Source organism: Cibotium barometz, chromosome 14 (genome assembly GCF_041138505.1).
Source record: "Cibotium barometz isolate CiBa-2024 chromosome 14, ASM4113850v1, whole genome shotgun sequence".
NCBI classification, from domain to species: domain Eukaryota; kingdom Viridiplantae; phylum Streptophyta; class Polypodiopsida; order Cyatheales; family Cibotiaceae; genus Cibotium; species Cibotium barometz.
Genome location: NC_141059.1, coordinates 36,386,925 through 36,399,635, shown reverse-complemented (window position 1 = coordinate 36,399,635; position 12,711 = coordinate 36,386,925). Strand labels below are relative to the sequence as shown.

At 35.9% G+C, this 12,711-nt stretch overlaps 1 protein-coding gene across 2 annotated transcripts; it reads right to left on the bottom strand.

Annotated features, from left to right (window-relative positions):
* Positions 1 to 4,702: 4,702 nt before the first annotated feature.
* LOC147631963 (putative fructokinase-7) lies at positions 4,703 to 10,110 on the bottom strand. 2 transcript variants are annotated; one of them, XM_086808502.1, is made up of 9 exons: positions 10,029 to 10,110; positions 9,873 to 9,935; positions 8,628 to 8,815; positions 8,174 to 8,386; positions 7,058 to 7,255; positions 6,639 to 6,776; positions 6,267 to 6,383; positions 5,669 to 5,789; positions 4,703 to 4,939 (listed from the first exon to the last, which is right to left on the bottom strand). In XM_086808502.1, the coding sequence occupies exons 2-9, from the start codon at positions 9,925 to 9,927 to the stop codon at positions 4,854 to 4,856; spliced, it is 1,116 nt and encodes a 371-aa protein (XP_086664628.1). In that variant the 5' UTR covers positions 9,928 to 9,935; positions 10,029 to 10,110; the 3' UTR covers positions 4,703 to 4,853. The 2 variants fall into 2 exon arrangements, with proteins under 2 accessions (XP_086664628.1, XP_086664627.1); XM_086808501.1 differs by lacking the exon at positions 10,029 to 10,110 and having other exon boundaries at positions 9,873 to 10,022.
* Positions 10,111 to 12,711: the final 2,601 nt, after the last annotated feature.

Genomic DNA, 12,711 nt, shown 5'->3' with positions numbered 1-12,711 from the left:
GTATCAAAGCCTAGTTCGAGCTAAGGAGCTGAGTGGCAAGCAAAGGGAGATACGAATGCAAAGGAAGTAGTACATGGGTAAGAGCATCATCATTTCTTTTCCCCCCCTTCTTGTTTTGGTACAACATCCCCTAGGTAGCAGCTCTAGGCACTTCTAGGAAGTTCTGGTTTGGAACTATCTCTATCCGAACTTTGGTTATTGCATTGTAGTAGTACATTTTGGGTGTTCAAACAATGATTACACATGTATTGTTGATTATGGGTATATGTACTATACTCTGGTCATGTCTTGTGGAATACATATTGTGCAAAAGTACCGCTACAAGAGTTATAGCAGCTGATATTGTTATGTTATAGGTTGCATACAACAATTGTTTGTAGCAGATATTGTTATGTTATAGGTTGCATACAAACAATTGTTTGTTTGTAGATTTCTAGTTATTAAAAGCAAAGATATCTGACAACATAAATCAAATTACCAGTGAGAAGCTTGACAAGAATAACTTCCATGCATGGAAGTTGAGAATGACCAATTTCTTAACGGGAAAGGATTTTGGGACTATGTTGAAAGAGATAATCAGAGAAGCCTCTAGGATTGCTTGAAGAGAACGCTACTCTAGCACAGATAAAGTCATTTAAATATTGGAACCAAGGTGCAAGGAAAGTCATGTATTGGCTTTTAATTGTGACAGACACGATGATAGGGCATATATAGAGGGCATATATAGGATGCTAAGACTTTAGTAGTTACATGGTAAAACTTGGGGAAGATATTCCAAACAAACACAAAGACATGAAAGTTGCAACTAAAATAAGAGCTGCATATAGTTGAGAAGAAGAACATATCCATCAATGAGTACGCATTCAAGATCAAGGGTATTGTTGAATCCCTTGGATCTATTAATGTCTCAACCATTGGATCAGAATGGCAAGCTAAGCGCAAACGTAGGTGAGTTCTTAGAGAATGCTAATACATATAGGAAGATAGTGAGGGGACAGCTTGATCTACATAATGATCACCTAGCCAAACATGAACTATACACAGTTGGGTTGGAGAGCCACTTTATACAAGTTCCTTGAAAGCCACACTTGGATACTGTGAGGCGCACACTACGCTACATGAGGTCCATAGTGGATTATGGCCTCTTCTATGAGGCTGGTATAGATCTGATATATATATTTGGTGTATGCATACACTAATATAGATTGGGATGGTAGCATTTTGGATAGAAGATATGATTTTATTTGGGAGTGGTACTCTTACATGGAGCAGCAAGAAGCAGTCATCGATAGTTGCCCCAAGTGTTGAGTAGTAGAGGTAGAGTACATTAGTGTTATGATGTGGCAATATCATGTGAGGTAGCTTAAAGCTACTTGGAGATTTGGGGTTGCATGTGGACACGTAGGTTGTCATCTATTGCAACAACCTAAGTAGTATATAGTTGGCCAAGAACCCAATGTTTCAGCATGGACCAAAAATATAGAGGTCCGTTATCACTTCATGTGAGAGAAGGTCTTGGCAAGAGATGTTAATCTCGTGTACATCAACACCGAGAATAGGTAACTGACATTTTCACCAAGGCCTTGGGAATAGAGAAGCTTCATAGATTATGTACTATGCTCGGAGTCTTAGACATGGAGTTTGAGATTGAGGGGGAGTGTTCAGATTTCAAGCTCAACACGAGCTGACACTTATGATGTGCTTGGGTGATCGTTCCACCTTTACACCACTCGTGTCTTTGGTAGCTGACACGAGAGATCTTTGCCAGTGATTCTATAACTACACCTACCTAATCCAACTGAGTTATGGCATACTTATCTTATTAGTTCACCTACTTAGTGTGTTCACATTATGGACCACTTGTACATAGTACTCTAGTACTTACATAGTTGGCACTCATCTTTTAAAGACCTCTTTTGAGAGAGCAACAATAATAAGAAGGTTTCAGTCTTCTATGTGTGTCTTATCCATTGTCGTGTGTGTGTGCATGCTTCAAATGCAAGATCTTAAGTTATCTCTCCTCCCCCAATCTTTTCATTTTATGTATGTGCACATCCATGCAAGTGTAAAGAGGGAGTGTGTATGTGCACATTTGTGTGAGAATATGTGAATGTGTGTTGAGGGTGTTTTAGGCATGTGCATGTGTATACAAGTGTGTTTGTGAATTTATGTGGGCCACGTGCGATTATTTTATGCATGGATAGAGGAGTGTATGCATGGATAGAGGAGACTTCGCATGTATAGAACTTATAACCTTTTGTCTTTTTGGCATCTACATGCACAAAAAGGAAAATAGTTTAGATCTTGTTTTTCATTTTTTTTCAATATGCATATAATAGACATTACAATAAAAATAAGACTAAGAATCAAAGAATAAGTAGAATGTTAAATGTGTTACCGTATAGATCTTTAAAGAAGACATTGAAAAATTAAGCAAATACTTAAACCTGTGTAGTAACAACAACTATACAAAGAGAAATATTTTGGGAGATTATCAAAAAAGTAGAACCGATAGACCTTTAAAAAACCTTTTAAAAAACTTACAAACATAATGGAACATTAACCTCCAAATCTAAATTCTAAAGTTAATTAAAAACCTAAAGAGTGATTATTACCTATCCTTAAAAAATCCTACAAACATCATGAAAGTTTAACCTCCAAATCTAAAGTCTAAACTTAATTAAAAATCTAAAGAGTTATTATACCTACTCCGAAAAAATTCTAAGTACCAAAACTTTTAAGCACCAAAGCTTCAAAATAGAAAGAGTTAACATAACATTACACGCATTATCAATAACTTGAAACCTAAAAACTAATGAAATAATGACATAAACATCAAAAAGATATAATAAAAAATTAGAATCATAAATATTTCAAGGCTAGTAGACTAAGCAACACGCTTTAAAAATATTTTCCTAACAAAAGAAGGATAAAAGAAAACGCTATGGTAGAGTTGAATAAGGAATTTAAAAAAAGGGAGGTCCGCCAGGGGGGAAGGGGAGGGGGAACTTGAAAAAAAAAAAAGCAAACGAAAAGGAGGAAACAAAAAGTAGGAAGTGATATTTTTTGAATTACAATCAAATCACCTTGTTATCAAGAGTACAAGGTATATCTGCCACTTCCTAATATTTTAATATAAACCTCTCAACATTTATTTGAGAAACTTTACCTTATTATAGAAGATTAAAAAAGATCCATGTTACATGGATCTTCAATCAGAGCTCTCTCATTAGATGGACTATTCTTTTTTTAATACTTTCTTATACGACACTTTTTTAGTCCAAATTTCACCTAATTTCACCTAATGCATCTGCCTAATTTCACCTAATGCATGTGAAGCTTCTGCATCTGCCTAATTTCACCTAATGCATGTGAAGCTTCTGCATCTGCCTCATGATTAAGAGCTTTAATAGAGATTAAAGAGGCAGGTTTGTGTCCTTATGTTTTGATGGAACCAAACTGATTCTTTACTTTTTGGTCAATAGAGGTGAGGGTGGCTCATGGAGGAACATCTAGAGGGATACCCGTTGTAGCACAAGGGAGAAACAAAGCTTTGAATAAAGCTAGGACATAGATCATGTAGTGTAGTAGAGGGTGAGCACCCACAAGCCCTATGATTGCTTGAGGCCATCAATTATACCATGTGGAAATACTAGGAGAGGCCAGGAGGCCTTAATAGGTTTTAAAGAACACCATTGAAGAAGCACATAGAGAGGAGAGATGCGCAGACAAAAGACAAGAACAATTGCAAGGATGTTATAGGATGGGCATTATATTTGTAGCGTGCATGCACTGCTTCACACCTAGTTAAACATTCCAGTAATGCCCAGCACACAAAGACGTCTTTAGAATTAGAGTAGACTTTTGATTACATGTAACGGTCGGCTAATTCAATTTTTAGATATCCAATTTTCGAGGAGATGCACGCATATAGTAATCATAGTGGTTGTGTTTTCAGTGGAAAATAATGAATATAATAATTAAATTGTTTCACAACGTAGATGGTTGAATATATTGATGTTTTTTTCTTTTCTATTGCCTTCTTAGTGTGTAATGATGCTACCTTACCATATATTATATATATGAGACTGTCGTCGTAGATTAAATATTCAATGTAGATGCAATTTTTTTTGGAGTGTAAATTGAATTAGAGGATTTATCTGGAATGAAATTTTTGAAGTTGCATTTTATTCAATTGTCTAGTTTTTTCATTACTTTAAAAATATTCTACTATGAAAATTTTAGAACCACTACTTATGTGTTTTCCATGTCCAAGGTTTTGATGTAGAAAAAAAAAATCACATTGTCATGCTCAAAAAGAAATGGCATTGTTCAAGTGCATGTGTGTGAAATCAAAGACACACTTTAGTATGGATGTTATTAGAACAATCACATTGTTCAAGTGCATGTGTGCGAGATATTAAATCACTGCCCAATAGTGGGTGTAGAACTTGGTATTAATATATGCTCCCACACACACACACACACACACACACACACACCACACGCACACACTTTGATTTGATTTTGTATTGTGCTTGAGCCCTCAATAGACGATATCATGCAGTTATCAACACAATGTAATTTGACACATACATTCTACATAATTTCAAGATACAACTAAGCAAAAAGAGCAACATAATATTAACCTACACTTGGATAGATTTTTCACATGCAAAAGCAATTACATATTACAAAGCTATTGTAGAAAAGCGTTTATATATTACAAAGCTATTGTAGAAAGCATTTCTAAATAGTACAACAACAATTCCCAATTAGGAGTCATACGCATGGATATTATCATAGATAATGCCCATTAAAGAGCTATGGGAAAACATACATAATGTGTTTGCTTATACACATGTGCTTTGAATCTCATTATTTAATAGTGTTTGCCACGAGTGTACCGGTGGGCTGACTGAGTATGGTACTCCATGGCCTAGAGAAAAAAAATCAACATAACATGTCATGTAAAATGAGTATGTAAGCCTACCTTTAAGACAAAAGTGAAAGTTTTGAGCTTAAATCGATATAAACAGAAGTCATCATTAAGGGCCATGTTGCTACTCTTTATTTTCTTAAAAGAGAAATCTAGCATTTAAGTAATGTGAACCAGGCATATTTTCAAAATCACATGATTTTTCCATTCATTTGTTACACATTTGTTTAAAAATTTATAATTTGATGTAAATAAATAGTATAATTTGATGTAGAATTCTTATAGCTTTTATGTAAATAAATAGTCATTAAAAAGATTCTCTCTCTCTCTCTCATATTGGAATGCAATGAAGGTAGCAATGCTTGCTTTCATGCATCCACCCCGACTATGCTTGAGAGAGGGGTCTAGGAAATTGTTGGTACTCTTGTCAGATTATGAAGGGAGATATGCTTGAGGGAAACTTCAAATTTCATGAAATAAGTGACTTGAAACGATGAAGGATTTAACCTTTTATCAAAACATAGTAAGGCCTTTCTTTTTTATGGACATGCTTTGATAACTAAAATATTGGAGTAGGTAAGGAATTCGAAGTTTTGTACTAATGAGGAGGTGGCACATTTATGTTGATGAATGTATTGAAAATTAATCTTGTTTTTAAGGTGGAATCATTTTAATATGGATGTACTAGGCCCACTTCCTTCTAGTAAATATAGAGGAGTACATGCATACCTTGGAAGACTTGGAGCACCCTTTGCTTGTTAGGTAGAGCAGGAATGGCCCCTCTCTCTGTAGTAGTGATTGCACCACAAGCATTTGCAAATGTCAAAGCCTCGTGTAATCTCATTTCATCCTGTACCATAATTCCTCAACTAAATAAGTAAACTATATTTATTTCATCAAACACATAAATTCATGATTAAATCCCCTTCAATTTAAGGATGTAAAGACACTTTTAAATTCAAATATTTCATCCTACAACAAAACTACTAAATAAATAAAAACATATCTTTTTCTTTATCAAAACAACTACTAAATTACTACCTTCTTCAACTAAATAAATAAATAAAATATATTTCCTTTATTAAATAATATGCCAATTCTATTTTTTTGCTATCTCAAATGTTATCTACTTAAAAAATTACAACCATGTAATCTTACTAAAAACAAGTTATGTGACTATACTCCAAATGTTCTAGGTTCTATTTAAAAACATTTAAACACAGATTAGATTAATTTCTTTAATTTTGCATGCCTTGTAAATCCACTAATGTACCCTTGTAATTAAAGACCTTTCACAAATTAGTGCAATTTCTTTAATTTCACATGCCTTGTAAAGGCACAGGTCTGTAGCAAACTGGGTTAGAAGCCCTGCAACAAATGCATCTCCGGCTCCTGTAGTGTCCACTGGTTCCACCTTCATGCCACCAACGCGGCCTTCAAAGTCCTGCATAAACAACATGAATTGAAGTTTAATTAGCACCAACTCCTAATTAATTAGTAGCATCATAGGAAGATCAACTTAGTTATATCCTATTAAGCACCTAAGCACATGAAATAATACCTGCAGTAATCCAAGTAAGACCTGTAGTTACACCTAATTACGAATGCATGAATCAATCCTGGCGCTAACCTAGGTAGGATCAATTTCTAAGGTTATACCTAAGAACATCAATTAACCTGTGATGTTTTTTTGGCTCACCTTTGTGTAGTACCTACACCCCTTGGCTCCTTCGGTGATGAGCAAGAGCTTCAACTCGGGGTGCCATAGCTTCCGAGCTGTCTCATCTCCTCTTGGATCTTCGCCTTTCAATAGAAACTCCAGCTCGTCATCACTAACCTGCACGTTAATCAGCATCAACAATCGCTTTCAATCAGATTAATCTCGATTCTCAACGATTATCGCTATTAACTACAGCGGATTAATCAACACCCATCAGTCGATTATAATCACAAACAGTGTGGTCTAAAAGAAAAGCTGATAGGCTATGCAATCAAAGCTATGAAGATTATTCCATGTATGTACAACACAGCTTGTTGAGTAAACATCATTATTGATCACAATCAAGTTGCAAATTGGTTGATTAGACAGTAAAGTGATTTATTAAGATGAAGTAAAACCTTGATTATGTCTGCCTCCTTCCATATGCTGAGGATGGTTTCCCTTGCTTCATCAGCAGAGGGCCACAAGGGCAATCTTAGGTTTGGGTCATACGAAAGAAGCGATCCCGTGCTCTTTGCGGCTCGCATAGCTACAAGATGGGCTGATCTAGATGGCTCAGAAATGAGACTGATGGAGCCATAGTGGAAAATTGTGGCCTGCATATTACCATGATATAATTAAAGATCAGCGCCTTTTATCCTCTTTTAAAAAACATGCACACAGAGAGATGCATGTAAGAATCAACACTAATTATGTTTAAGAAGATATACTGTTGATCACAAATTTAATGAATCAAATCAAATTTTCTTCCACCAAAAAACGGATCATGGAGATACTGTTATCGGGAATGAAGCAATGTATGTATATATATGTAGGAGTGCTCATGTATTCATGTATGTATGAATGTGTGCCCATGCATGTAATGTCGGGAATGAAGCAATGTATGTATATATGTATGAGTGCTCATGTATTCATGTATGTATGAATGTGTGCCCATGCATGTAAGTATGACTGCATATATATGACATGTGCAAGTATACAAACTCATGGCATGCATGTGTGTGTGTGTGAAATTACCCTCTTCTCAGTACATCAAGAGATGATAATATACTACCCACAAATAAATCTACCAAACTGCATGTACTAGCATTAAGGTGGCTAGAGATGGTGTGGGACTACCTTCCTTAAGCATGTAATTAAAGTGTTAAGATGTTAACTCGGGGGCGGGGGGAGGGGGGGTTCACTCATAAATATGTAAGCATAGCATGTGGGTTTAACAGAAGAGATTTTTAAAATCTTTTTTTTACACATTTTTTTACATACAGAAGGGTACCATTTAAAAGGGGTATACACACAGGTTGAATCGAAAAAGGGTATGTTTTATTCATGAAAATTTCACAAATAAGAGATTTTTTAAATAGTTCTTAAACGTACATGATACAAAGGGTTTACTTATAGTGAACCCCCCCGAGGATGTTAAGAATTACATGTTAAATAGTAGAGTATGCAAATTTATGTTGAGATAGCTCATTTGTGAAGGCAAATTTATTTATATGCTAGAGCTATATACACACCTCAGAGATCAATTGCAAGTCAAGCTCTGATGCTTGAAAAAGCATGTCGGCACTCGGGTTTCGATAGAACATGAACTCTCTCTCGCCGTCTTTCCGAAGGGTGACAAATGCCAGAGCTGTTCTTGCATGTGAATCGAACCGCAAGCCCTTAGACTCCACATTGTTCTCTACCAAAATGTCTCTCAGCATATACCCAAACTCATCTTCTCCAACCTACATGTGCATGCATTGAAATTATAACTTTCAATCTCATGATTTATAATTATCCTATTTATAATCATGATTTGCAGTTAGCAAGGATTTGTACCAGGGAGCAGCTGAGGGCTTTCCAATATCATCTTTACAAGAGTAAACTATTGAAAAACAATTGTAATATGATACTTAATATACACAATATTGCAGGAGGAGTGCCAATTAATAATTAATTATGCTGCTTAATCTGGCCCTTAATTACCTTGCCAATGAAGGCAGACCGCCCACCAAGCTTAGCGATGCCCACAGCAACGTTTGCTGGCGCTCCACCGGGGGCCTTCTTGAAGGCCGGAGCAGCCGCGAGAGAAAGCCCACCAATCGTCGGAACAAAATCAATCAGCAGCTCCCCAAACGATACCACCAACGGATCTCTCCTCTCCGGCAGATATTCTGCATTAATCAATTCATCATCCTTTACCCACCCACTTAATCTCTCACTGATGATCTTAACACCTCACTAAATCTATCACTTATCATCTTCAATTTATTTTATCTCGCCCACTAATCAACCTTAATCCATTAAATTAATCTCAAACTTAAATTCATTTCGTCGCTCATTAATCGTCCTTAAATTCATGTTATCGCTCACTACACATCCTCGGTTTCTTTAATTTCATAATTACTCGATCTTAGTCTCTAATTATATATAATCATTGAACTTTTCTCTGCACCAAAACCAAAATATTAATCTTAACGGAATCATTTATTTGATAGCTCTCGTCTCTCACGATAATCTGCACAAAATCTAGTCTCGTTAATTATCAACCTTATCATTACTTTTTCACGCAGTAACATCATCCATCAATATAATAATTATACACTCTCTCTCGCGCGCATTAATTATTAATTATTCCGATTTGTGCAGTTGAATAAATGAGATTCTAGATCAGAATGCGCCTCGCATGTTGAATGAAATAATCTTACGCTGCATCTCAAGCACACGACTTCCAGATATTGTGTAATTACATGCATCTTAATTACATGACAAAGCTGAATTAGGACACATATAATATATGATTAGCATCAACTCGACGAGCAGTAGCTTCAACTCAAACTTTGCTACCTAGTATCCAGCCAATCATGCCAGCCTAATTGTAATCACATTTAATTACTTGTACCTTCTACCTAACCAATTAATAACTTTCTACTGCTAAATAATGTCTACTCTATATACCATAGACAGATCTATAGCTTTCTAATGCTAATTAATGACTTCTGTATAACCTGCATGGATTTAAATGGGAACATATTTCCAAATGCCGATATAGCGTAGCATGCGAATAGATATTAACCTATAATTCTCGTAATCTATCTTATTACAATGCGCATTACATTAATAGCAATCGAATGGCATAGAGATTAAGCCAAATAATGCTCATAACCTAGCTTATATAACTTAAATGCAAGTAATTACAATGAAATGGCAAAGAGAAGATATAATAAACACCTTTGGTCTTTGCCTCCATGCTTAGGGTGTGGAGCATCGCAGGCAAATTGTCCATGTGGATCTCTGCAAATTAGCAGGCTAATTGATATAACAAAGAGTGGACACAATTTAATCAAAAAAGATGATGTTAATCTCTCATCTCTCAAAGTATATAACCTTAGGATGACAAGAAGTAGTTGCGTCTATGCCTTCCCTGCTTTTGCTCGCATTTAATGGCAAAAGATCAAAAACTTATTGCTAGATTTTTTGCTACTAGATTTTTAAGATCAATCATTCATATCATATATAATTTATTTCTTTGAAATTTGTTTCTGAAAAAGATCAATCATTCATATCATATATAATTTATTTCTTTTTGAAATTTGTTTCTGAAAAAGATCAATCATTCATCACCTGTCCCCCCCTACATGGGAGGAAAAAAAAAAGATGAGAGGGTAAGATCTTTTAACATTCTCACAGAATTGAAAGATAATTTGCTAGTGTACTTGTGGGTGGTTGCAAGATGAGGTTATCTAGTTTCATGTCGTGGGCGCCCTTGGCTTTAGCTGGAAAACAGGCATTTTTTCAAGAAGAATAGCCAATCTCTCATAGTTAGCCAAGGAGTTTCACTTCAAGGTCTTCTAATGAAACATCATATGCAAAGTTGGGCACCTAAAACTATAATCTGATCGAATATCCAATAATTACAAATCCCCTTTTCTTTGGGAACCAAATTTGTATACAGGCCCTGTCCTAGGTTTAGACAGGTATAGTGAAAGTGAGTAAATTGCCTATAACTTTTACATTATTACTCATATGATGTTCCCACTTTGCATATCACAAATACAAATAACATAGAGCTTAACTTGATTTATCGAGTAATTTTTGATATGTTCTACTATTTTCTATATTATTTAAAAGATAATAGAATTATTAAAAAACATACTATTTTATCCTCCCACCACATCTACCATTTAAAATGCTCAAATTGTATGGATCTAGTGATGATTAGATTGGGAAAGATTAGTATAATGTGGGTATAAGGTAAAATTACAAATCTAACGGTTTGATTTTTGTAGATTTACTTTGGAAAATTTATTATGACTGTCAGAGGCCCATTAAATCAATAGTAATTTAATTCTAGAAAATTAAATATTGAATCTTTCAATCTAAAAACTCAAGGGATCAATACTCTTGTTGCCATGAATTTATTAAAAAACATTTGGCTTGATTTGAGTATGGGAAGGTCCATTTTCAATCCTCCCAAGTGAAAATTCCCATATTGTGTCCACTCTCCCCTTTTCAAGTCTAAAACCAATCCTAGTTAGGTTTGGAAATCTAGGCTTGGTAAACTTCACAGCTTAGGTTTCATTCCATGTGTGAGGCTTGGGTAGGCACAAACCTTATATATGCATGCCACTTTATGTCCACGTGAGCATCGAGAGGATCCACATAAGCAGCTTGCCACCTCCACCCTCCATGTCAACATGGTCAACCTAGTTGACTCCCCACCTCATCATCCTAGTCATCATTAATGCCACATCATCTTGCCACCTTTGCATGCCACCTCGCACATGGTGACATGGCATGCCACATCATGGAATTGCCACATCAACCATAATAGTGCCACATGTCAAGAGAATGCCACGTGTCATGCACGCTTGTGACACGTGGCATCTCCTTCCCACCTCCCCTCTTTTTTCAAAAACATATTTTTGGAAAAGTTAATTTAGTAATTTAGAGAAATAGAATATAGAAATTTAAATAATAAAATATATGTAACTTATTAAATAAAAGAATTTAAAATCACTAATTTTAAAGGATTATATTTTGGGATTAGATCAATAAAAATATTATTAAAGATCATATTATTAATTTAAAAAAAAATAAATTTTTTAATTTTATATTTCTTGAAATTTTTTTATGTAGAATAAACCTTTGAATAAAATTTAAAAAAAATACTTTATTTAAAAAAAGCAGTTTTATCTTTAATTATCTTTATGTTTATCTTAGTTATCCAATCAATCTTAGATAGGAAATCCAATGAGATTTGAAGTGGATAACCTATTTTTCCTATATAATCACACATCTCTAGTACTATCCCACACTTATCTCTAGTACTATCCCATCATCATTGAGCCTTTATAATATTTTCTCTCTTAGCTTCCTTGAGAATGGGTTCTCAAAGTCGTAGGAGTCGGAAACGTGATAGGACTAGACTCCCCCCCATCCACCAAGTTCAAGAGGAGGAGAGGAGAAGGGTAGCTCGTGAGAGAAAGAGAGAGTGGAGAGCACGTCAACGAGCAACACCTTCCGTTTGGCGATGATCCAAGCCTTGCTCCTCCTCTTCCACTTCCTCTCCCTTCGCCCTCTTCCCCCCCACTACCCCTTAGTTTAGATAATCCACATGAACCCGCCCTTCTTGAGTCCTCTCTTCTACAAGAACCCACCCCCCTCCTTTGGGCGCCCTTCGTGTGGATAGGAAAGAACTATCAAAGTCAGGGGCACATCGTCGTGCCCATGCAATCTTCCATTCCTATTTCAAAGACCTCACGTCTTCACAGGCATGTGTGCTTGATGCTTTGATTGATCTGCCCAACATGGCCAACTGCAGGGCGCTTTCCGACATTGGAGGTCGAAGAGAGAGGAGAGCTGGCATGGTGGTGCTACAAAGTGTTCATCATTCCTATATAGTTAACAAGAAGAGGAACTCTGCGGACGCTTTGGCTGCTCGACGGGCTATTGTGGCAGCCATAAGTAGCTCCCAAATGAAGGGTAAGGTTAGTGCCACATCTCGCATCCTTTCCATAGCACCACACGCACTTAGAGTTGGGTCTATTAGGCGACAAAGTTTAGATGC

Bases quoted from the DNA above. Each gene is read 5' to 3' on its own strand.
- LOC147631963 (XM_086808502.1), bottom strand. From the start codon at position 9,927: ATGGACAATTTGCCTGCGATGCTCCACACCCTAAGCATGGAGGCAAAG. The intron at 6,384-6,638 runs GTGAGCCAAAAA...TTGTTTATGCAG, and splicing joins GGTGTAGGTACTACACAAAG to GACTTTGAAGGCCGCGTTGG. The intron at 4,940-5,668 runs GTATGCATGTAC...TTTTTTCTCTAG, and splicing joins GGTGCTCCAAGTCTTCCAAG to GCCATGGAGTACCATACTCA.